Source organism: Saccostrea cucullata, unplaced genomic scaffold (genome assembly GCF_032062105.1).
Source record: "Saccostrea cucullata isolate Sc308-1 unplaced genomic scaffold, CSIRO_AGI_Scuc_v1 ctg8965, whole genome shotgun sequence".
NCBI classification, from domain to species: domain Eukaryota; kingdom Metazoa; phylum Mollusca; class Bivalvia; order Ostreida; family Ostreidae; genus Saccostrea; species Saccostrea cuccullata.
This window is the reverse complement of record NW_026926381.1, coordinates 1-26,257: the sequence shown is the minus strand read 5'-3', so window position 1 is coordinate 26,257 and position 26,257 is coordinate 1. Positions and strand designations below refer to the sequence as shown.

Genomic DNA, 26,257 nt, shown 5'->3' with positions numbered 1-26,257 from the left:
TATGTATCTTAGTGTAGTCTACTTTTGTGCCAAGTTATATTGAAATCGGACCAAATCTGTGAGGGAAGTAGCATTTCGAAAACATTTCACAGATATTTCTATTTTTAGTAACCACGGCAACGCCGTTCATCGAAATCAAAAACCGATGCACAAAACTATGTATCTTAGTGTAGTCTACTTGTGTGCCAAGTTATATTGAAATCGGACCAAAACTGTAGGAGGAATAGCATTTTGAAAAATTGTTTACAGACAGACAGACGGACGGACGACGGACGCATAACTATTGTATAAGCTCTTCTGGTCTCTGACCAGTAGAGCTAAAAACAGAGACGCACAATATTCAGCGTTACTTTTGGGGTGTTTAATCAGCTGTGCGAGGTCCTTGACCACGTTCCTCAACCAAATGATGATAAGGGGAAGTATGTATGTGGGTTCTGTTGGAATAAACTTAACAATCTGTCCAAAATTGAGTATGATTTGAAAACAAAGCTCGAAGCTTTGAAAGAAGAAAGAATCGACCTATTAAAGACACTCAGAGAAAAGTACAACACAAAATCATCTGCGGTATTCACGCCAAAAACAAAGAAACGATGTATTGTGCATTCTCCTACCCCCCGTAAAACGAAACGATCCCTAGCCTTGACTCCACAACGGACTGGTTCTGCAGCAGCGTGTGCAAATGAAATGGAACCTCAGCCCATGATTGAATCACCTGTGCCTGTTCAAGGAAAAGAACAACAGGCTCACGAGAGAGAGCAAGAAGTTAAAAAGAAATCAAAGAAAGAACTCTTTTCTTCAAAGGTAGGACATAAAATCATTCATGTTTAAAATAAAACAGTGGGACTAATGCACTTATTTATACACAGAGAGTCTTATTAAGAGGGACATAACATTAAATTTTCAGCAGCATCCTCCCTCTTACCCCCCCCCCCCAAAAGTGGATAAATTTAATAGTAAAAAATTAATAAATGAGTAAATAAATGAGTCTGTGTAACTATACTTCTTGACAAATTTATGGCTAAAAGTCTATAGTTGCTACTTTATTATTCTTCTACAGAGGTTCCGTACAGGACAAAGGCATCGAAAGACAAACTTGCAAGAACTATTTATTCTTCAAGTTTAAAGCCACACATACTTGCATGTCTTTTGAAAGATATCAACAAGGAAATGTCATCCTTGTGTCTACTAAAACCAAATCAATTTTGAGACAAATTAAATGTGACAGCTTGGCCAATTTCAGCATGGATCTTTTTAATCAAGAACTTCAAGCTCAAGCACCTCTGACTTACAAAATTATTTCAACACTGGTGAAGGACTCAGAGGTTGGAACATCTGTGGGCTCAGCTGTGTTGTTAAACTTTCGGAACAAACACATGTCTTCCTTGCATCACATAATTACTCAAGTTCTGGACCGAGGTGGTGCCACAAATGAGGTATCAATAATGTTTAACGATATAAATTGCTGAGAAAAAAAATAGTTATTCAGTTGAAAATGGTTGGTTAAAGCTGAATTGTACCTCATTTCATTGAATTATTTGAATGAATGAAAAACCACAATATTTAGTATATTAATTAGTCTGTTTTACTCTTGACAATCTAAAGGACGGGGGATTAATGATACTCAGGTATGAAGAAGATTGTGTGTACATGCATGTTCATATATTTTATTTTAAATGTAATTTAAAAAATTAAGTAAATATGGTACATTTTATTACATGTATATTTCAGACAATAGCCACCCTAAATAAACTGGGACTCTGTGTGTCAACATCCTCTGCAGCAAAGCAACAGCAAGAACTTTTGAAGCGACAGATGCAACATATTGAGAAACTGATGCTTCATGAGAGGGCGGAAATTGAGAAATCAGGTATGAAAACATCGTCTGTGTCAGTGCAGTCTAGTGATATCATAGGGGATAATATAGATATCAGCAGAAATCCCTCACAAATGAGTGTTGACCGAAGACGCAAAAGTTGGCATTGGTTCCTACTGGTTGGTTTAGGAAAGAGAATTATAAATGATGCTTTAGCTGATGATTACCAATTAGGAGATATCTGTCGAATAGATAACAGTGTCTTTGTTCCAAGTGTTGATGACTGCTCATCTCTAGAGGAACACTTCATATTTCATATTGCTCTTGTTCTTGTCAAGAATGTGAATTGTCTCAAGAAGTATGCTAGTTGTCTACCCAAATTTATTGAACATTCTCATATCCATGAAAGTTCCCAAAAATCTGACTATGCTATCCTTGATATACTAGATAAAAGTGAAAACAAATCAGAGGATATGATAAGTATACTGCAATACATACATGAAACCTTCATTCCTCATACTGAAGGAGATAATCCAGTTGTACTGTCTAGAAAGGTTTTTGGAGGGGACGTGTTAACTAATGAACGCGCCTACTCAGCTCAACTGGCAATGTTGAATGGTAGCACAGATTTTGATCAGTTAGCTGGAGTGATTCACAGACCTGAAGGCCTTCACAGAATGATGAACTTGTTATTGGTATTTCATATCAACAGTTCGGCATTTCCAGTTCAATTGCCTTGTTTCTTTCAACTATAAAAGGCATGTTGTTTGCTTTTTTATCCAAATTATCAAATTATTTAGAAATTTAAAAGGAAATTTTCATTATTGGAGGGGGATCCTGTTTGACAGCAATAGTTTATTACATCTACATAGTATAATTTTCTTTAAAATGCTGATACCAAAACAATATATTTGCATTGGGTCATTCTCTTTAATTCAAGATGTTGTCATTCTGCGAATAACTTTTTTTGATCATAACTTGGGAACAATGCATTAGGGGTGTGCAATATTACCGGTATATCGGTATATTGCGGTATTATCCACCACGATAATATATCGCGATATGAAAATCAGATACCGGTATTTCACGATATTTATAAAAATATATAAAAACCTCCTTTATTATAGAAACTGTTAAAATAAAACTGGAAACTTCTAAGTCTTTTTCTTTCTCGTTGAAAGAATTCTTCGTCAGTTTCGTTCGGGAGAGAGAAAGAGAGGAGAGAGAGAGGGGGTGGAAGCTTTTAATTCACTGTTGCAGTTTTGAATATCTTACTTTGAAATCAAATTTCTAATCAATAAGACTTTAAAATAAAATTTATAAGGAAGAAAATATATAAAACATTTTACAGGGTGTATACCATATGCATTGCGGTTCTCAAAATCTCACATTGAATCTACACGATCGACATCGCGGTGAAATGTCAAGTTCAATATACATGTACATATTACAAGTAAATGGTCATCCATGTTTTCACTTGTAGCAGTGTTGTTTTAATTAATTTTAATAACTTTCATGCCATTTTAAACACCTTATGCTATAGCAGGAGCATGTATGTATTAAACAGACCATTTCCTGATTGTACGTATTGATGTGAAATTAGGTCGGGTTAGACTAAATTACCAAAACGCACGAAAAGAGGTCACAATTTCTTTCTGTTTTTTTAAATTCTATTTTGTAACCACAATAAAATTATTTTCATATAGGCCTAAAATGTATATTGTTTTAATCTTTAATAACATTTTATGCTATTTCATTAACCCCCCCCCCCCCCCAAAAAAAAAATTCAATGAAAAAAGATTATATAATCTGTAAAATTTTTTATTTCAATGTGAAAATTCTCCAAGAGATTTCATCTTATTTTACTATTTTACCTGGAATTTGATTAAAAGTAAAGTGTTAATTTGGTGTGCAATCAATGCCTTATCCCTCCTCCCGCTTTTAAACTTAACGATAAATTCAAATAGTCTTTGAACTTGACAGCATTTCAAACATTCTGCTCAAATTTATTAATGATAATTAATCTACAATATATTGCAATATATTGCAATATTCAAAGTAAAATATTGCAATATATCGCAATATGGTTTTCCTTCGCAATACCCAACTCTACAATGCATTTTCAAACTTCCTATTCCATTTTTGATACTACGTCAGTTCATCTATCATTCAAGTAAATTATACTATGGTGGGTGGTGTAGATAGAGGCATCTTGTTTGTTTCATTCATTATTCATTATGTTCATACTAACAACTGTTTTGTTTTGTTTTTACTCACCATCATATGTAATTACTGTAGATTTTTAGTATAAAATTTTTAGTAGGACAATTAAGTAATCCAAGAACTTATTTTTAAATTTACCTGAATAAAATTTTTAATGCATTGTTATTTTAATGTTAAAGACATTCATGTATTGATTACTGGTATATATGCATTTATGAAAAAATTCACATGTGTTACAGATGTTTCATCATGTTTTGTTGGTTGAACTTAAATGTTAAATGTAATTGTAAATTGTTTTTGTTTCAATAGTTCATCTACCAAATTTTCTACAAGAAATCATCTGCAGGAGATAGAGGAAGTCTGTCATACCTTAGGAACCGAGTCGGAAGAATTGATGTCCAAGGAGCAGAAGAAGTGATTGGCAAATACAGGTATGTACTATATATCTAAATGCCCGGTATACAAATACACATGTAAATATACATGTATTCATGTCTGACATGACACAAAAAAGACAACTTGACAAAATGTTTGTGATAAAAAGAAATTGGAGGTTTAGAAAATAGTAATTGTACCAGTTGACTAAATTGACTTATTATTAGCCTTATGCACCTAAAATACTGTACAGTTATAGTAAACAGTATGTATCTACATAAATGCTCTTTTGTGTTCATTACAATTTAAAACAAATTGCAGATCACACTTTGCATTCGTGGAAGACTGCCTTGATGCACATTTAGTTGCAGCAGCACTGAAGTATTTGGAGATAAAAGATGTTGAGGAAGATTCTAATCTCAGACAGTCATTGTTTGAGGCTCTTCCTAATGAAGAACAGCGACAGTTCATATACTCCATTGCACGAGGGATTTTGGATCGATACATTAAATTATCCGATGGTAATACATGTATAGTTATGTCCTTCTTATAGTTTATGGATCATATATCTCATGTAATTTTAATTTCTCAATTGACATTTTTTCTTGATAACAAACCACTCTCTTTTTTTTAGGATTGAATGTCATCTCTATGAAGGCTCAGGCACTTGATGCACAAGTCAACCACATCAATTCTATGTACGACAATCACGTGAAGAAATTCATTTGCCAACCTTGTAATAGGAAGTACAAAACTCTGACTGGTATGAAAAAACACTTGCAAAAGGAACATGGAATGGCTGATCTGGGAGAACCTGACGACTCATCATCCAAATTGGACCACGTTGCGATATATCACGCATCTTTTATGAAATGCGCCCTCCTATTACGCGATACAAATGATGCTTACAAAATGGGTGATGGCGATAGAGTTCTCAGCAATTCGAAATTTCAAATGCTGTTATCAAGGGCGGGAAATCATACCAAATATCAACTGTGGTTATTTCGGTACATGGCAAACTGTCTCTGTCTTCTTACCCCGAGAATGGCCTATGAGTATAAGTGGAACTGTTCTGCCAATTTGCAAGGCGGTCTGGGTAACAACATTCCATGCGATAATTTGGTAGAATTACTTGTACAAACTGTGAAAAAAGCTGTGTATGCACAAGGAGCCAACGCAACATTTCTAAGTGTCAGAAAAGCCACACTTGCCATCCAAGTCCAAGATGAAATCAAGAACAATATTCAAAATGAATGCGACAAAAAACAAAGTGGAAAGAAACGCCCACCCGTATCAAAACTAGTGGACATTTCTGCTATGGCTTCCGAACTTGTCTCCATCTTTGACATTGTACCAGGACGCGAATATCCGTCATTTACTGGATTCAAAGACGTGTTCTTGAATATCAAAGTTGATGAACTTCATAAATGGCTAACTAAAAACAAAGAAAGACTAAGCTATGAAACACTTTAATTCGGTAGTAATGAAATATTGTTGTCCATTCCAGATATGATATTAGGAATTTTTTGAAGAAAGTTATTATAATCTAATTTGAACGATGTCAGGTTCATTTATTGAATTTGCAGAGACTATTTCAAATGTTGCAAATGATTTTACGAGTACTTGAAATGTATGTATATTGTAATGAGAAATTTGTGCACTAATGATAAAAGTAGTTTTGGTATCTGCATTTCATGTTCTTATGAGAAGACCATTAATAAAATCAAATCACTGAAAGAGACAAAGTTTATTTCAAATGTATTATAGACAAGAGGCCCACGGGCCTTATAGATCACCTGAGTATCGTGTAACAACTTTCCAGCAATTGTATTTGGTTCGTGTTTTAATCCAAAAGCCATGAAATTCACAAATTTTGAAAGAGGCACCATTGCTTATCAAAGGGCAGATTTCAAAGCATTAATTTATTTTTAGTCAAAGTGCCCCCTGGTACCCCTGACCCAGCAGTCCTAAAATTATCTATTTTGAAAGAGGCCCCTTTCTTCATTATAAGGCCAGCATTTTTTTTAATGTTTAGGTTTAGTTCTGAACATGAGATCAAAAAAGTCCCAAAGGAGAAGGAAATAAATTTTTTTTTTGATAAATCAATTATTAACATTTGTACATTCTTTTTTTATGCTATCCTAATAGGCTCCTTACCACTGGACACATAATGCTTACAAATAGGAAAGTACAACATTTAATTGCTTATTTCATCATCTGCCAGTTTGGGCCAGTTATATGAATTTTGTGATGTTGATCAAAATATATTTTAAAAAATCAATTCTTTAGAAGTCTTTCAATATATCTTCATTTTTTGAATATGTGTTAGGTGAATGTGTAGACATTGTTCTAAAATTTACTTGATCTCTAAAATTATAATTCCTATCATAAAACAGACAGGGAGTATTTGGGAGTAGGGTGAACATTTTTTCAATTAAGTGTAAAATAATTTTTCTGGCTGATACAAATGATACTATATGCCTGTATATATTTGTATATTCTTGCCTTTTAATAGTTGAATTTCTTTTTATTTCTTCAAGTTATTGTTTATTTCTTCCTCAAATGGACTTAACTTCTCCCGTAGTTTTATTCATTATATTCATTACATCTGATGCATAAGCAACCCTTTTCTGAAGAATGATGCTTAGAGTGTAAGCTATAACAGAGACCTACACAATGTCGCTGGCAATATGCAATAGGTACCACGGGCAGTTTAAAACCTGGGGGAGGAAAATAATTTACAGACAGTTACTTTTGAAACGAATACATAATTATCTCACCAGCATGATATTGTGCAACAAAGTCGTCAGCATTTTATTTGTCCTTTGAACGGGTGAAACGTTTTGAATGGCACTCTTATCGATGAATTTCTCAGCTTTATTTACCTGCCGTTTCATTGTAAAACCGGAAGTGCGAGTTCGTAAATTTGAAATCTCGATCCCGACTCAAATTTGACATCGGAAAGAATTTTTTAAATTTTTTTCTGAAAATTCAAAACCATGAGCGGAGGGTTTGTAAAACTGAAAATAAAATAAATCCTGGCCTTAAATATGTAATTAGATCATTAGCATGTTAACCAGGAGCAAAGGATAAGATGATCAAAGAAATCATGCATTTCACTATATATCATTAGAGCCCCACCCTAAAACAAGAACCCCTGACCCTGGGGCCATAAAATTCACAATTTTGGTAGAGGCACTCTTGCTCATTATAACTATGTACTTAGTTAGTTTATTTAATACCCAGGAGCAGAGAAGAAGATTTTCAAAGAATTCATGTATTTTCACTATATAATCAATAGAGCCCCGCCCTAACACCAGAACCCCTGACTCTGGGGCCATAAAATTCACAATTTTGGTCGAGTGCCTTGCTCATCATAACTATGTACTTAGTTGGTTTATTTAATACCCAGGAGCAGATAAGAAGATTTTCAAAGAAATAATGCATTTTCCCTACCTACTTATTTAGCCCCGCCCTAGGACTAGAACCCCTGACCCCAGGGCCATGAATTTCACAATTTTGGTAGAGGACTCATTGCTGGTTACAATCATGCAAACAGTTTGACTACTTGATGTCCAGGAGTAAAGAAGAAGATTTTTAAAGATTGCATTAATTTTAGTGGTTTTGGCCCCACCCCTCAGGCCCCAGGGGGGCAGGGATCATGAAATTCACAAGTTTTGTTTCCCTTCACCAATAGATGCTTTGTGCCAAATTTGGTTGAAATTGGTTCTGTGGTTGCAGAGAAGAAGCTGAAAATGTTCAAATGTTAACGGACAACGCACAACGCACGACGACGGACGAAAACAGATAGCAATAGGTCACCTGAGTTTACTCAGGTGACCTAAAAATCAAACAATCATCAAGAACAATTCATGTAACAAATCTAAAAAATATAGGAGGTACACTTTCCCATTTTTGCAACATGTTAAAAATCATCCTCACTTTCATCAATTGTATACATATCTGTATCCCCAAAGACATCTGATATAATTGAACATATTTTAATTGCAATGTCATAGTTCCATATGGGAAATTTTCGCATGACATCATCGGGACTAAATAATGTGTCACAATATTTCACAATGTTGTCAATCACCTCATCTGTCAGTCCACAGATCACATCTGTTATCATCGGTGTTGAATGAAAATCTGAAAGCTCATATTCAAGCAGATTGAGTTTATGACGCAACAGTGATTTCTCACTTTCATTGGTGTTCCTTTTCATCTCTTCTTCATCTGAACCAGCATCCTCAGAATGTTGGTCGAATGCAGGGTGTGTTCTTGGGCATTCTGCATGACCGCATTCACAATTTCGCTCACAAATATCACAACAGTTGTGCAATGGAATTATGATTGCTGCTTTATGAACATATCCTTCACATAATAACTTGCGTCTACATTCTGCATTATCTTTACATAATTTGACAAGGTCAGACTCCACATTTTTCAAGTGACCTTTATGTGCCTTGTAAAGGACAAGTTCATTGGCTAATGATCCATCCCGTCCTCCGCGTCCCATCTGTTGTACAAATGTGTCCATTTCCCTTGGCAATCCATAATGTATGATGTTATTTGTCCCATGAAAGTTCACACCCATTCCTGCAGAATTTGTGCAGATTAGTATTCGAATACGTCCATCTTTAGCCATATCCACTCGGATTTCATCTTTTTTGGTGTCTGGTGTTTTACTGTGATACATTTCAAAGTGTTCTTTATTTTCATTGAAGAACTTGTAAAAAGTAGCATACACTTTAGAAACTGTGGATATTGTTTCACAAAATATAATGTGTCTTGGAAGCTTTTCTTTCAATGTTTTTAAGTCATTCAGCAACCACATGAATGTAGACTCAATATTGTCATTATTTGGTATTTGAAGAGATGATATCTTAATGTTTTGTCGGTCGGGGCTCTCTGTGATAACTTCACATCCTGCACGAAAACACATCTTCATTATCTTTCTCCTATTTGAGGGCCCTGAAGTTGCTGTTAGAGCAGCAAGTGGTACTTCAGGGCATAATGACCTCAACTGTCCAATCTGTGAAAACCATTCCCTAAATGGTTCCTCTTGATCAGAACCTTCACCCCTGGAAATAAAAATCAACAATATGTATTAGTAATGTACACATACTGCTATGTTTATTAAAGGAATCAGTCTCAATTTGATTACTGCAATATTGTCCGAGTATACTACATTACTTCATTAATATCATGTACATGGAGAAAGTCATACAGCAAACTCCCAGGGATCTAATAATTACTTTGTTATACATGTAAGAATTATTTGATATGTCTCACAATGATTAGTTCATTTGAAACTTTGGGGAAAGAAAATCAATTCATAGTCAGTATGATAATTAATATGTTATTGGTGTGTTCATAATATTAATCATGTTATAAGCCTTGTAATCATTGAAACTGAAGTGCACCAATAGCACCTAAAATTATGTACTACAACATCGTGTCATTTTAAAACATAACAGACCTGTGGAAACTAGAAAATTGAATTTGTCTATCAAGTGTTCTATGAAGTGTTCCCTACCGAAATGTGGTCAATTGTTTAGCTCTACTAATGTATTATACTCAAAGGGATTGTAGACATCCAACACTTTTAATCCATAACGATTAACGATTTTTTAATAGTGTGTAATTGCAGTATTAAATGAACAATTCATAAATGTACCATTGTAAAACTGTATGCGCCTCGTCTACTGCGATCAGCTTTAATTTTTCTTGGTAAATTGTTGATTTCCACATCTCACGCCACTTATTACTTATCACTTATTATTATTGCTAGGAGCATCTCCGGACTTCCATACACAAAGTCATATGATCCACGTTCTATTTCAGTGTTCTCCACAGAATCTCTTCCAATGTATGTTGCCTTAAAACCGAGCTTTGTTAATTTAGTACACTGTTCAGTCATAATATTAATTAGAGGTGCAATAACTAACACGCATGTATTTTAGTATACAAGTGGGAAACATTCGTAAGTCAGTGATTTTCCACTACCAGTTCTCGTACTCAGGAACACGTCACGTCCTTGTTGAAGCGATAGTATACTTCTATTCTGCGTCTCTGTTATAGAGTCTAAATGGAACCGACTACAAATTTCAGCTTCTCTGTTTACACGTTTCGTAGAGGCCGCCATGTTTATCAAGTATGAGAGTAAGACGGATTTTCATTGGATAAAAATTATTAAAGCTAAGGCACGTAACTCTTTACAAACCGATAGGCGGCGCGGTTAAAGCTACTAAATCTGCCAAGGGTGAATAGAGAAACACCGTGGATCGTCACCCTTGGCTAGCGAAAGATGCACCATTCCCTAATCTAGTCAAGACCGACACCGACGGGACTGCACTCGGGGCATATATATCGAGGCACTGTCTTAGCATAATCCTCACTGATACCCACACACACAGGATGAAACCAATCTCGGAAGCTGTCGCACTGGACCATTAACCCCTTAGGATTTGACTGTAAACAGACACAATACTGTCGGGTCTTCGTCCCCTTAGTGGCTTTAGGTCATTTAGGTGATGTGGGCTTCTCAGATTGTCCTGCCCTTTCCCGTACCCGTTTCTGGGTTCTCATATAAGGACCTACTGTTTCCTCTGGTTTGGGGCTGACATTAGATTTACCCCGACTTCCAGGATCCTCAGGACTTAGTCCTGAGTCTGCGGTCCCCAGTGGCCTAACCCCGTCGCGTACAAGAGAACTATCCCCATCTCAGTCTACTGACTGTCCGGGCAACTTATTTTGATAGTAAACTAACCACTTGGGAAGTTGCCTGGCCTCACACTTTTTAAGCTTGTCATGGTGCATGACCATGACCTCGTCGAGATTTGACAACAAATATTGTGTCAGATTTGGCTTCTATAATAACCCCAGAACCCTTCCAGATAGATTCTACCTTCTTTCCCGCATTGCGGCGCCAATACACCAAATCGCCCTCCTCGAACTTGCGGGTACGGATCTTAATGTCATGCGACCTTTTCATTGCCTTCTGTGCCCCTTCAGTTTCTTACGGGCAATGTCGTACGCGCTCTGGACATTCTCTTCTAGATGTCGTACATACCGGTCAACCTAACCCTCCTTCCAATTTTGAAGAGGTGTGGAAGGTGCTGGGGAGAACATCAAGGAGGCTGGAATATTCATTCACGGCCTAGCATTAGACAATTTGGAGTATGTCCGGTACGGCGATTGACTGCCGACCGCAATGCTCCAGTCAATGGGCCTAGGTATTTGTCCCAAGACTTGGGCTGACCATCGACGTAGGAGCGAACTGCGTCTGTAGCGCTCTACTTGGCCATTCCCTGAAGGACGGTAAGGTGTGGTCCGAGCTTTGTGGATCCCTAACATGGCACAAACCTTACAGAATAACTCGCTTTCGAAATTTCGGCCCTGATCTGTAAAGATTTTGTAAGGGTAGCCAAATCGTGAAAAGCATGTCATTGATAGCGGAGCGAGCAGTAATTTCCGCTGTCTGTGACGGAAGCGGAATACATTCTACCCACTTGGTTAAGTTATCTACCATCATGAGAATATACTCATTTCCGCTATCAGTTCGGGAAAGCGGCCGAGAAAGTCCAGATGTACTTCTCCATCAGGTTTCCGGCTTGATAACTCTTAAGTTCGGATCTGTTCGGCATGGAACCCCGTTTGTTTCTAGAACATACATCGCAAGTTCCATATAACTTAACGTCCTTGACCATGCGTCACCAGTAGAACTGTTGCTTAAGATATTCCTTCATTCTCTGAATTCCCTGGTGACCGGAGGACGGAATGTCATGACATAGGTGCATGACCTCGGATCGGAGACTCCGTGGCACGAGTAGCCGACGGGATGCATCCGATTCATAGGTTTTTCGCCAAACAACACCTGATTCATCGAGATAGAAACAGTCACGTTCTGGAAGATGATTATTTGTCGTTTTCTGTAGGTAAAGTCCCAGACTCTAAGTACTGTCTCGGGTATACTACAGCCTCCTCATTTCCCTGTTTCTGAGCTAAATCTGCGGAACTGTAAGAGGTAGAGAAATTCCCGCAGTGACACCTGAAAGTTGACAAATTTGAGGATCAGCCTCATCAAATCTAAACTGGGATCTAAACTCGACACCCCAATGACATCAATCTGAAAACCGGAAAGTACCGAAGCACTCACGGTCAAAGGAGTATCTTCCCAAGAACTAGAAATAATAGCTTGTCGGAGAATTGGATCTAACGAATCACAGATACTCCCCTCAGCGTACGAACTTTCCGCTGGCACCGGCGTTTCGTTAAAGAGTTTGGACAATGGATTCACATCGTCTATTTCGGTGTTGAAGTTATGCCAGCGCTCGTGGGCTCGGCGGAAATACCGTCATCCACCGCATGGGAAGTCCTAGACCTTAATTTTGTCGAGTATCCCTGGCATGAGTCGGGTATGTTCCGGGATAGCGCGTCAGCGTTCACGTTTCCTGCCCAGGCGGTGTACGATCAGCATATTATACTGGCTCAGCTCTTCCAGCCATCGAGCGATCTGGTTTTGCGGCTGTTTGAAATTCATCAGCCAGACCAGGCTATGGTGGTCTGTCCTGACCATGAACTCTCTACCCAGCAGGTAGTGGCGAAATTGTCTTGTAAATTTTATCAACTCCTTACGGGTGGTGCAGTACCTGCTCTGTTCTGCGGATAGCACAGCACTCCCATACCTATTGTCCTTTCTCTACCACCCTGGACTTGGCTTAATTCCCCGCCTACGGCATGATCCGAGGCATCAGTATCCAGGATGAAATGACCTGTACTGTTAGGTATGGCGAGTACTGGAGGTGTGGTGATTAACTGGATGAGTTCCGCGAAAGCATTATGCTGCTCTTCGCCCAACCGGAAACCGCTCTTTCCGGTAACTGCATGAAGCGGAGCCGCAATTCTGGGGAAGTGAGGGATAAAGCTACGGTGGTAATTGGCGAAGCCGAGAAAACGGTCTACTCCTTTAACATCACATGGAACAGGCCAGTCCCGCACCTACTCAATACACTGATCCCCTATTTTCACTCCGTGCTCGCTTACGGTTCTACCAAGGAACTCGACCCTAGTCTTAACCAGTTTACCTTTTCGAGCTTTTAGTTTGAGACTATACGCTCGGAACCGCTCAAACACTTGGCGTAAGTTAAAAAGGTGAGCGTGTGCTTAAGATCCAAGAACTAGGATATCGTGTAATAAAGCTAAGGCAATTTTCCAGTTAAGTCGGTGCAACACCAAATTGATTGCCCTGTCGAAGGTCGCAGGGGCATTGCACAAACCGAACCCTATTCTACTAAACTCTAATAGTCCATATTTCGTTCGTCTTCTTCCGGTCTTCCGGAGCTATCTTGACCTGCCAGTAAGCCGCGTTAGTGTCTAGCTTAAAGAACCAGCGGTTTCCCGCCAGAGTGTCCATGCACTCCTCGATAAGCGGCAAAGGGTACGTGTCCTTGACCGTCACCGTATTGAGGGCTCTATAATCCATGCACCAGCGTATACACTGCCATCCTTCTTCCTGACAAAACTGGGGCGGGCGCCCAATCTGAGGAAGACGGCTGGATGACTCCGGCTTGTAACATCTTATCGAGATGACCATCCTCCTCCCCTTGAAATACAGCAGGAGTGCGACGCATCCGCTGTTTGCAGGAGACGCGATATCAGTCGATTCGGTGCTTGATCTCGGAGAAGTACACAGTGAAATATTCTGGAGAGAGACGTTAAACAGTATACAATCAATCAATCGGAGAAGTACCCGAGATCAAGGTCATCAACAGCAAAGACGTCGTCAAATTCTAACTAGTTCCGCAGCCTGAGACTTGACTTCCACAGGCGCGGTCTAAGCTTACTGTTCTAGAAGTGGGGCAATATGCGCGCCTTGCCAAACTGTTCTAGGAGTGGGGCAATATGTTTATAACTGTGCCCCCTCGGTTGACATACGACGCACTGTGGGATCGGTACTCTTAACAGACAGAGCAGGGGCAGCTTCCCCTACCTTAGTACCAGTCTTGATTATGTGACTTCTGTCCGTCAGGTTCAGTATACATAGTTTGGCTTTGCCTCCTGCTGTTATATGTTCGCGAATCCACAATACCAGGCGGAAAAATGCTGGCAGGCTCCACCATAAACTCTGGCATTTCCACATTAAGGGCGCACTCGATAACTTGGGTAGTGCGCGGGGAAACCCGCACTTTGCGGACTGAAACCGCATCGAGCACTGGCACTGTCGCATCAGCACAGGCAAAGGTAGCCCCGATGCCCTTGACCCTTAAAGTACCGGCTTCACAGGAAAACTCTGCGCCATGCGTACGCAGGAAATCGATCCCCAGTAACATCTCGTCTTGTAAGGGGCCAACAAAAATTGGGTGTATAAAATCATATTCCCCCGATGCGCATACACAGACTCCCGTGGTAGTGAGCAGTCATACCCGCTCCCTCGCCAGCTAGCCTAACATTAACGTCCCAAACAATCTCGGGTTGCGGTTGCAAAGATCTGTATACTTCGCTTGAAATTATCGTGATGTCGGCTGCTGTATCAATGGTTGCGTTTACTTTATATCCTCCTATTTGTATTGGGATTCGCCACACACCTGAACCGATGGTTTGACTACCGGACCTAACGGATGATATGACATAGGTCACATTCACATTCAGTTGATAGAACATATTTTGGTCCCTAGATCTGACGCACGTTGTTTGTCTGTGGTCCTACTACCACTGGACTTAAGACGGGGCTTAGGAGTACCCAATCTACGTCTGCGTTCGCGGATCGGGCAGTCGCTACGCCAGTGCCCTGGCTCCTGGCATTCATAACATATAACTGGCCTCGACGCACGAGAACGTCCCCTACTAACAACGACGGCTCCCCTGAGGATCCACGCTTGGGACTGGAACCCGTGGTGCTGTCACCCGAGTCACTGGAGTAATGCGATAATCTATATGAGTCCCGGTCCTGTGACTCGGCACGGTCCCTGCTGGTGCGTCGTCGATCGTTAAGAGCAGAGCGTCCGTTATAACTGACTGAATGTCCCTTAGGCGAACTGCGCGCGACGTAACAGTCACTTGTTTCGGTGCACTCCCTGTGCGCGACGCAAAAACGGTCCTTTGGATCAGTGCGCTCCCTGTGTGCGACGCAATGATCCCGAGACTCAGAATCCGAGTTCTCTCGGTAATGACCTTGACGCGGTGACTGACTACGGTCATTCTGACCGTCTCGAGATAGATATCTAACCGCTCTCGGCCGACTAAGCTGGTATGTTTTCACACGTTTAATCGCGTCCTCTAAGGTACTCGGGGGATTATTAATTAACTGCTGCCCTGCCTCGCCGTCATTACACCCCAGAGCAAAACGAATAATTACTTGCTCTTGGAAAAACTTCCGGTGAAGTTCCGCCACCAAACGCATTCTGGGCAGTTTCCATAAACGGTCTCCAATTGTTCTATAGCCTCGTCCGCCCGTTGGCAAATAGAGTTCAATTCCAGCTGTGAGGCGGCCCTCAGAGAAGTTTTACCGAACCTCTTCTCCATCCGGAGAACTACTTCTCGAAAACGTAGCAGCGCGCCTCGTCGCCTGAGGATATCAAAGTATTTCAGGGCTGTCCCCTCGAGCGTGAAAGTTAAGGCAAACAGAGAGTCGGGATCGTTCCACTGGTGGTACTCAGCAATAGTGGAAAACGGACCCCACTCGACATCCCCGTTATATCTAACCCCCTTTAACTTCGGCTGGAATGTTTTTACTGACAAAACTTCTGGTTCCCGGGGGAAGCAAACTCGGCAACTGACTTCGGTTCGCGGTGGTCATTAACGTATGACCTTGAATTGTACGAGGCAATGCCCATGACTAGGTACGAGCGTCGTACTACCCCCTAATGCAGCTGACTGCCCAACCAACCCTCCATAGTGGCCAGCGCCCTGACCACTCGAGTTAACAACACTAGGATGCACGGACGCTAAGGGAACGGTCGCGTAAGTACCCATTCGGGTGCACCACGCAACATGACCCGGGACCGGTGGGCCCGTGCTGGGAAACACTGGGTAATCGGCGGTCCCCCTTGACTCGAATGAACCCAAAGTAAAGGTGCTCGGAAGTCCCGAGGCTTAACTGTCACTGCCGAGCGACGATAGGGAATGACCTTGAGACACACTAACACTATGTCCTCCCACAGAAACAGACGAAGACTCTCTACTATGTGCGGACACTGCTGAGGTCACTGCAGGTATATCATGTCTGGGTAGTGTACTAGGGACCCAAGGATTCCCCTGGCTACTAGTCACTACTGGCTGACTGACCTTGACTTCCTACATAGATGGAAGTGACTGTGGCTGGCTAACTTTCATCATGCCAGCCAGCATCTGGGTGATGTTACTTAACTGCCCCCCCCCATACTTTTCTCCACAGACCCTACCTGTGCTGACATACTGGTCTCAAGGACATTAATATCCCCCACAAGGCTCTCATATTCTGACCAAGCGTATCTACCCTGCGGGTGACTTGACCTAGCTCCCCCTCAGGCCTGTACTTGACCCATTTCCCCTCGAATGCGGTCAACCGCCCACTCCGCATGCTAACAGAAAAGAGAGAGAGAGGATATGTACACGTCACAACAGGTGCTATGACGTATACCATGTGACCGGAGGTAGCAGGGCAATCCCATAATTATACTTCTTATGATTTCAAATGTAAATTTTTTAGCTCTACTGGTCAGAGACCAGAAGAGCTTATGCGATAGTAATGTGTCTGTCCGTCCGTCTGTCTGTAAGCAATTGTTTTCAAAAATCTACTCCTCCAACAATTTTGGTCTGATTTCAATATAACTTTGCACACAAGTAGTCTACACTAAGATACATAATTCCGTATATCAGTTTTTGATTTCGGTGATCGGTGTTGCCGTGGTTACTAAAATAAAAATCGGAGAGGGCTACGTTATTGCAGCAACCCAGTCAACCATCATATAAGCTTCAAGATTTGGCCAAATCATTAGCTCAAGAATTTGATTGATCATTCTACGAATGTACATTATGCTGAAAATGATATTTCTATGTTGAAAAGCTTGCTGAAAAACAGTCACTCTCAGAGTTAGTCTTCTCTTCTGATTATGTCATCATGAACATCAAAAAGCTATCAATGAAATAAGAACAAAAACGTAGGAAGTTTTCATGATCTGGTAACTTCAGACGTTCTAACAAAGGTTCAAAGTTCTACTTGGGCAGCTCGTTTTTTGCAGGAGAATCATTTAAAATTGGCCCTTCAGAGAGGCGGAAGAGATAGACTTTACGAAGTTTTGAAGGGAAAGCTAAAATCTGTAAATACAGTGATGGACAAAGTCATTTCATTCTATGAAGCATGTTTGTATACACTTGTCGGTGGAAAGCTGCAAATTTTGTCCTATACTCGGCACTCAGAACCATTGAGGAGTGAGGGTTCTTTTTCATGCCAGCACCTACTGCGACACGGTTTATACGGTCTCATCCGAAAGACTGGTCTTCATGTCACACAGTATGATTTGAACCCGCGACGTAAGGATCAACTCTAACTTCGCGACTCTAGAGCAGACGCTCTATCCACTGCGCCACGCGGGCGACCTTTTCACAAAGAATCTTACAACTAAGACTAAAACTTTTTCCCATTTTACAACAATTATATCTAAGCTGAAAAACCCATTAACTTTCTATTGCATTATTTTATGATTACATTTTAATCAAATATTTGGACAGAAATATCTTTATGTAATGAAAAATTACCGAGTGGTAAATTTTAGTCTTAGTCGTAAGATTTTTTGTGAAAAGGACCACTGGGATATATGGCTGTGGGTGACTGATTCTGTTTCCGTTCATTTTCTTCACAACCGTTGGACATATACTGTAATGAACTTTGGTATAGAGGTATATGAGATAAATATCTAGGTCAAGTTCTGTTTTAGATATGATCGCGCCATTTTTGACAGTTATACCCCTTGGACTCAGAACAATTCCAATTATTTGCAGTTTCCGTTCATTTCCTTCGCAGAGGTTGCACATACTGAAATGAAAGTTAGTATACAGATTTATCAGATGAATATCTAGGTCAAGTTCTGTTTTGGGTAAGATTGTGCCATTTTTGATAGAGTTGTGCCCTTTTGGACTTAGAAAAATTCCAATGGGGGGGGGGGGAGGGCATAAGTGTTTTACAAACATCTCTTGTTGATAGAGAGGTAATCAGCAGGAATCCTTTCAAATAAAGAGGCAAGTGGGCAGAAATTTCAACGGTTCTTTCCCTGAATATCGACGCACGGAGGGTTAGAAAAAGAGCTGTCCTTTTTATAGAGGAAAGGAAGAAGTTTAACAGTTCATCTCTCAAAAAGTGTGCTTTATCTTAATCAAGAATGTACGTTGCTGTTATGTAATAAGCTTGTCTATATTCCTGGTGATTTTAAACCTGTAAAGGACTTGAGAAATCCTACGCATCTAACCTGACTGTTTCTTAACATAGAATTTAATTTCATTCACTTTATAGACTTTTTATTTTAAATCATTAACACATCAAATTTTTGTCACTTTTTTTATTATTGTACATCTGGTGAAGATGAAACGTATGGAGAAAAGAATATTCTTTTTGATGAAATTATAGAACTATCGAACAAAGAATAGAAGAAACGGGAAGATAAATCCAAGGCCGTAAAAGAGGAGATCTTAGGAGGGTATTAGGAAAAGAGGATCCTAGGAAATGGGCACTAGAAAACCTGACACGATCCAAAAGTGGTGTGTTTTATTATGAGAGAGAGAGAGTTAATGATGTATTTTTTTTTTACTTTTGTTTACATGTTCTTCTTACTTAAAGCTGAATACGACTCGTAAATAGGCATACACCATTTTCGATATTATTATCTACAATACATCAACACCAGGAATACTCTTCAGATTCGTCATACCTGACTGCTTTATTGTCACGGGTATCGGCGTGGAATGGTGACCCGTGCTCGTGCTGGTTATCTTGAATTTCCTTTGTTTACATTTTTTATTGCAGTTACGTGTATCTGTGTTTGTTTGTATACCGCAATGACCTGTACAACTATAATTGTAAGGTTATTTGGTTTCTTACTTTTCTGCATAAGACGAAGTATTGCATTATTATTTTCGCTACCAAGTGCTGTATAGCATATGTCCGTCTTCACCGGTGTCGACTGATTACACTGAATAATGACTAAGTCCTGCCCTTTATATAGGGGTCTGCAGGTATTCTCCGAACAAAAATAGCGGATTCATTTCTTTTACGAATAGTGTTCAGCTTTAAATTCATATATGATAAATGATCCATCTATGGGAAAGTTGCTATTTATATAGTTCTGTCCTAGATTAATTCTTCAGTTTCAAATCCAAGGATAAATCAATGCTAGCATTTAATATGGAAATCCCTTAACTGATATAACTTTGATTGTATATTGTTTAACGTCCCTCTCGGATATAACTTTGAAGTGCTGTGTTTACAGTCTTTTTGTATGATCACTAAGTTTCTCGACACTTTATTTTCGCGAGACATTCACTCTTTTAAAGCGAAACAAATTTTCTGCGAATTGTGGTAACTGGTCTTCATAACCTATAGCAATACTTATTTACGAGAAATAATTTTTTTGCGCGAACACTGTCTCGCGTTATTACACGAAAAAAAAATTCTTGAATAACAAATTATTTACAGTTGTTGATATATATAAATATCCAAATTAATAATTTTGTTCTGATTTCTACTTAGAAGAGGACCAGCGAAATAACAGTCAAGTGCCTAGAAAGTGTTCGAGTGTGATATCCTTTTTGAAAAAAAAGCAGAGACGGAGAAACAATCCAGAGATAAGGAATTGTCGTTTCGTCGAGAGCAGCTTAATTTGGAGAAGGAGAGGTTTGGGCTTGAGCGAAGGGAAAGGCTTCAAAGTCTGGAGACTGAAAAGGATGTAAGAGCCTTTTTTCAAAATGTTTGAATAAATAAATGCATTATTTAAACATTTAGCTAGCCATGTTAAAACATTCGTCGATGTAAATGCGAAAACATTACTTGCTGTTTATAAAATGTTAGAAAAAAAATCAATTAAAGCATAACAATAAAAGAAGGATATGGAAATAACTAACAGTATTCAATCTCAAAGTCCATAAAACAATACAAAACAGGTGCAGAGCAAACACGGACCTCCGAAACATCAGAGGTGGGATCAGGTGCCATGGAAGAGTGAGCATTCCCTGCTGACCGGTCAAACCCGCCGTATGCTCCTTGTCATGATCAGGAAATAACGGAAAAATCCGTCGTCAATTCAGTGTATCAATAATGGACTGACAATTGGTATGGAAAACGTCAGTCAGCATTTGACTCAATGATAAATTGATTTGCTGACAAGGTCATTGTATCGACCATAAAACTTACGAAATGATGACTTTCAACGAGACTGCTGATATTCTTGTTTCAACTTGTTTGTCAATAATTTACTTCGTTTTAGTAATTGTTCATACGTAGAGCATGCTCTTGCGTATCGAATCAACTGAGATATATATACTCGGTATGCAGGTGATGAAGGTATTTTGCTGCATAAGTATGGGAAGTTGACGATAGAAAAGTTAAAGTCATCACGTTTGTCATATAGCTTGGTTGTTAGATTACCATTAAAGTCTTTTTCAAGTAAAATATCCAAGTATGAAATAGATGTGTCAGACTCTGTGGTATCTTTTATCTCGAGCTTACCAGGATATATCGTATCGACTTAGGAATGGAAATTACCATTGTTAATTGACAATACGTCGTCGATATATCTAAATGTCGAGTTGAAGGCCACAGCATGTGTTTTCTTCTTTTCACGCATAAGATTTTGCACAAATTCTGCTTCATATGAATATAAAAATAGGTCTGCTAATAACGGAGCGCAATTTGTACCCAATGGAATTCCAATAGATTGTTAGAATACCTAATCTCCTAAAACCACATAGGTATTGTCAATCAGAAATTCCAGCATCTCTTTGATGTCAACTTCAGAGTACTTGTGTGTGCAATCAGTTTGTGTTTTAACAAAATAATTTTGCAAATGACCAATGACCAGGTAAGTAAATTTACGAGTTCCATTTTTATTGAAAAAGCAGCCGTCAATGATATCAAAAAGCCTGAACTTTAATTTATCGTGGGGAATGGTTGTGTATAAAGTTAAAAAGTCGTAAGTTTTTAGCCGGGCTTATTGCTCAAAGAGCAATTGCCGACTTATGTGATCCTGTTCAAGGCAGGATGTTAACCCCATAGTCGCCATTTTAAAGTTACGTGCAAAAATATAGTTCTTACTCTCAACCGCTTTTGAGATAATACAAACGCTAAATAAAGCAACAAAAATAAAACGAAGTTTTATCTATATAAAATAAACATTAGTATTAATGACTTTGAAAACTTCATAAGTCAAGGAACATAGTTCATTAGCGTAAGGATTTTTGATAATCAGTGTTAGTTTCTCTACACATACGAGGTAAAGCAGGAGAGGGAACCAGACTGGCCTGTTTGTTTACATTCAGCTACGGTATCAGATTAATTCTGATTCTGCCAAAATCGGATTGTGGTATTAGGATTGAAAAACTCACTGTCAGTGTCTTATCATTTATATTGATAGTTTTAAAATAATTTTTTCGTCAGAATATAAACGTGATTCATGTAAGAAATCCATTCTACTCTGTAAATGAGCCCGGCTCTCTGTACTTCTGAGTACTTTGATTAAGCTGTTGATTTTGGTAAAATCTTGTGATTTCAAATTGTCTAAAAGTTCTTTGAAATTTTTGAGTATCCACATCTGATTCACACCACTTCTTGAATATATTGTTGCACAGTACTCTTGAAGTTTTTCCTTCACTACTGTTAAAATCTTAGTGAGGAGTAACGAAAGAGGCTTGGTTGAACGTTTACTGGAACCCGCAATGTATCTTTGTTTGTAGGGATTTTTATGAAGTGTCGGAATCCAATATATATATAGGGTAGTTCAAATTCATTTTGGCTCTGTGGAATATTGAAAATATTTAAAACTGACATATGATTTTGAAGAATGTCTTCCTTAGAAAGGGAAGTATGAGTATAAGTAGGATTACCACTTGTAGAATTAAATCCAAGTTCTTCTAAAAGACAGTTTATATAATGAGCCTTACAAACGAAGACAATGTTGTTACCTGCTTTGTTGGCAGGGACCAGTACGTACTGATCATGTAATCTATCTAATTCTTTCTGCACTTCTGGATTATTGAACACAGAAGGATAGATGGTTTTCATATTGCCCCTCAATCTTTTAATATGCGACTTTAAAATGGATCTGATACATTTAATCCATTCTGTCAAGGTGTCAACGTCTTCTTTTTCATGTCTGGCCCATTGTCTGGCGTAATTTTCAACAGAATCCATCATAATTATGAAATTCCGACGCCAGCTGAAGGATTGGGGTTTCCTATATTTAGGACCTTTTAAAACTAGAGGTACTGTGAGCAATGAGCTCACTAAATGATACCTCCCGCCTGCCATATGAATAGAATGGCAGTGTACATATTTTGCTCTGGAAAATCAAAAATACATGTCAGATCAAAAAGTAAAATAGGAGGTGCACAATGGCAATATGTAATTAAGAATCTGTGAAAGTTTCATGAAATTTCCTTCATTGGTATGAGAGGAGTTGCGGATAAGGGAAGGGTACCCCAAAGCGTAACAGACGGACGGACGGACAGACGTACAGACGGACGGAATTAACGATTACTATATACCCTCCCGCTTTTCAAGCGGGGGGTATAATAAGTGATCTAAGGTTCTCATTATTAACTATATTTACGTCACCTGTTATAACGTGTCCAGCAGAACTATAGTTATAGGGCGAAGAAGAACATGAACACGATGGAGAATTATGTTTCAGATACTCGGTATCCAGGCCATGTAAAGTTTTTTTGTAATTGAAAAGATTGGAAGCAATGGTCGATGTGTATTTGTAGGAAATACAAGGTGTAGTCTTTAACATGAAATGGTGGAATACAAGACTGGACCCTTTTGTGATTAAGAATATTACTTATATTAACCGCGTAAATTCTTTAATTGGCATATTGAAGTTTAAGGAAAAGACGGATTGTTTTAGCAGCATTTTCTTCCGCAAAACGTGCGGGTTTAAAAAGCCTATGATTTGCAATATCCATAATCACAGATCCGAGTCTATATTCTGGTGTCGAGGAATCAAAAATTGGACTTTCCTTGGCCTTTTCAAGAAGACTATTTAAAAGTTTCAAAGGAACAGAGTAAAGTTTGGTGCGAATATGATGTAGGCCTAACTGTTGATTTAATAAGGTGGTAACGAATCAAAAGAGACGTCGTGTATTGCAGGTTTATTGTACGACTGATGCCCATGACTACGCTAAAGTCTCTGTATGGTTAAAAAGTCCCATCACATTTACATTACTACACTGTGGACTGGAAACATTTCCAGCACTATCGACATTGTCATTACATCCATAGGGAAAGGCTGCCCCTAGTTTTCTGATCCAAAATTCTTCTCGTTGTCTACGGAAATGTGTTCTCAGCGACGGACTATTTGTGTGGTAATAAATCTTTTCGAGAATTCTAACTTTCATAGGCAAAATAGAATGATCAGGTAAATTAAAATGTTTGTATAAAAGCTGCTGACCACTGTGATTTATTTGAAATCGATGACCTGATATTCTTTTGTTAAGCGATCCCTTGGTTTCACCAACATAAACAAGTCCACACAGATTACATTCTATTCCATAGACAGCATTAGAAGATTTGCAGTTCAGATTTTCCCAAGTTTTGGTAAAGAAGCTCTGTCCAGTAAGATTACTGGTGAAAGAAGTGTTAGTTATCAAAATGTCACAGGTTTTACAGTTTTACACAGAAAATTTTGAAACAGAAGACATGGGATCGGAAAAGGAATTATCAAATATATTTGTAATAGAAACCTTACATTCTTTCGTCTTTTTGTATGATGTATTGGTTTTATACCAAAACTGGGAATCTGAAGGCTGTACATATGACATATGTTTAATATCCCTGAGGATTAACCGAGGGGCACCAAATGAACTTGAGTCTGTGTCCCTTATAGACTCAAAGGAGTGACGCCTTTTTATACTGGGCGACGCGCCTGCCAGTATCATTTCGTTATTCTGTGTACTCATGAATGAATAGGTACCGAACGACAAGTATCCTCGGGGACAAACTGGTGGTTAAAAGAAGGATATGGAGGTAACGAACAGTATTCAATCTCAAAGTCCATAAAACAATACAAAATAGGAGCAGAGCAAACACGGACCTCTGAAACATCAGAGGTGGGATCAGGTGCCATGGAGGAGTGAGCATTCCCTGCTGATCGGTCACACCCGCCGTGTGCTCGTTGTCATGATCAGGAAATAACGGAAAAATCCGTCCTCAATTCAGTATATAAATAATAGACTAACAATTGGTGTGAAAAACGTCGTCAGCATTTGACTCAATGATAAATTGTATTTGCTGACAAGGCCATTGTATCGCCCATAGAACTTACGAAATGATTACTTTAAAGAGACTGCTGACATTCTTGCTTCATCAACTTGTTTGTCAATAATTTACTTCGGTTTAGAAATTGTTCATACGTAGAAGCATGCTCTTGCGTATCGAATCAACTGAGATATATATACTCGGTATGCAGGTGATGAAGGTATTTTGCTGCATAAGTATGGGAAGTTGACGATAGAAAAGTTAAAGTCATCACGTTTATCATGTAGCTTGGTTGCAGCTGGATTACCATTAAAGTCTTTTTCAAGTAAAATATCCAAGTATGAAATAGATGTGTCAGACTCTGTGGTATCTTTTATCTCAAGCTCACCAGGATATATCGTACCGACGTAGGAATAGAAATTACCATTGTTAATTGACAATACGTCGTCGATATATCTAAATGACAAGTTGAAGGCCACCGCAAGTGTTTTCTTCTTTTCACGCATAATATTTTGCACAAATTCTGCTTCATATGAATATATAATAGGTCTGCTAATAAAGGAGAGCAATTTGTACCCATTGGAAAATATAAATATATATAATATATTTTGAATAAAATGATGTGTTCTTTGATTTATAAAAGCTTAATTTTTCAGTGACTTCAATTAATTGAAAAACGACGCTTGTCTACGGAATTTCGGGAAAACCCTCGTAAGTGTAATACATGTAGTTACATAAATAATAATTCTGAATGCTTGAGAACAAGTATTATACACGATAATACCACAAAACTCAGTTATTCGTTATCTTTTATGTTAAAATAGCCTTTTGCGTTCTATAAACTAAAGATAATCTAATAGATCTTAAGAACATGAGCATGAGGACAGAAACACTTGCGATCCAAAGGCTAGGTAATCTGAATTTAAATCAAAGATGGTCAAGGTGTGACTGCAATCGTAGTGCTAAGGTTAAGCTTCTGGTATACTTAACATTATTGTTATGGGTCAGAATAACCCTAAATGCCAGCAAAGATCAATAACAAAATTTAAACTTAACAATAATTTATTTACAGTAATATATAATAAGTATATGAAACATAAAGTACAAACTTAGCAAGAATCTAAAAATACATACATCAGAGTGTCCGTTGCTGCACACAATGTCCCAGTGAAAATATATCCCATTTATATCTGAATAGTGCTTGTACGACAAAGTATTTTTATGCATCGAATTAACAGGGTATTTATACAGTATTATAAATCTAGAATATTCTAGAAATTGTTAAAACATGATATTACTGGAACAATCTGGACATACACAAAATTTAAGAATGTTCTAGATAAAATGACCAAACATGTTGACCGCTCTGGAATGTTCAAGAAACTCAATGTTACTAATTATAT

General features: G+C 38.7%; 2 protein-coding genes and 1 pseudogene across 2 annotated transcripts; 2 read left to right on the top strand and 1 right to left on the bottom strand.

Annotated features, from left to right (window-relative positions):
- Positions 1 to 433: 433 nt before the first annotated feature.
- Positions 434 to 6,148, top strand: LOC134271497 (uncharacterized). Its single transcript, XM_062753685.1, has 6 exons — positions 434 to 801; positions 1,060 to 1,433; positions 1,729 to 1,867; positions 4,346 to 4,467; positions 4,733 to 4,932; positions 5,046 to 6,148. The coding sequence occupies exons 3-6, from the start codon at positions 1,841 to 1,843 to the stop codon at positions 5,882 to 5,884; spliced, it is 1,188 nt and encodes a 395-aa protein (XP_062609669.1). The 5' UTR covers positions 434 to 801; positions 1,060 to 1,433; positions 1,729 to 1,840; the 3' UTR covers positions 5,885 to 6,148.
- Positions 6,149 to 8,174: 2,026 nt separating this feature from the next.
- LOC134271496 (recQ-like DNA helicase BLM) lies at positions 8,175 to 14,009 on the bottom strand. The gene is made up of 4 exons (XM_062753684.1): positions 13,767 to 14,009; positions 13,066 to 13,414; positions 11,676 to 11,817; positions 8,175 to 9,495 (listed from the first exon to the last, which is right to left on the bottom strand). The coding sequence occupies exons 1-4, from the start codon at positions 14,007 to 14,009 to the stop codon at positions 8,337 to 8,339; spliced, it is 1,893 nt and encodes a 630-aa protein (XP_062609668.1). The 3' UTR covers positions 8,175 to 8,336.
- Positions 14,010 to 16,240: 2,231 nt separating this feature from the next.
- Positions 16,241 to 20,358, top strand: LOC134271498 (uncharacterized; annotated as a pseudogene).
- The last annotated feature ends 5,899 nt before the right edge of the window (positions 20,359 to 26,257 follow it).

Excerpts from the sequence above, each read along its gene's own strand:
- LOC134271497 (XM_062753685.1), top strand. The coding sequence starts at position 1,841 with ATGAGAGGGCGGAAATTGAGAAATCAG. Across the intron at positions 4,468-4,732 it reads GAAGTGATTGGCAAATACAG|ATCACACTTTGCATTCGTGG; the intron begins GTATGTACTATA and ends AACAAATTGCAG. Across the intron at positions 4,933-5,045 it reads ATACATTAAATTATCCGATG|GATTGAATGTCATCTCTATG; the intron begins GTAATACATGTA and ends TCTTTTTTTTAG.
- LOC134271496 (XM_062753684.1), bottom strand. The coding sequence starts at position 14,009 with ATGGTCATCTCGATAAGATGTTACAAGCCGGAGTCATCCAGCCGTCTT. Across the intron at positions 13,415-13,766 it reads CTAACGCGGCTTACTGGCAG|GTGCGGGACTGGCCTGTTCC; the intron begins GTCAAGATAGCT and ends TGTATTGAGTAG. Across the intron at positions 9,496-11,675 it reads AGTTCGCTCCTACGTCGATG|GGGTGAAGGTTCTGATCAAG; the intron begins GTCAGCCCAAGT and ends TTTTATTTCCAG.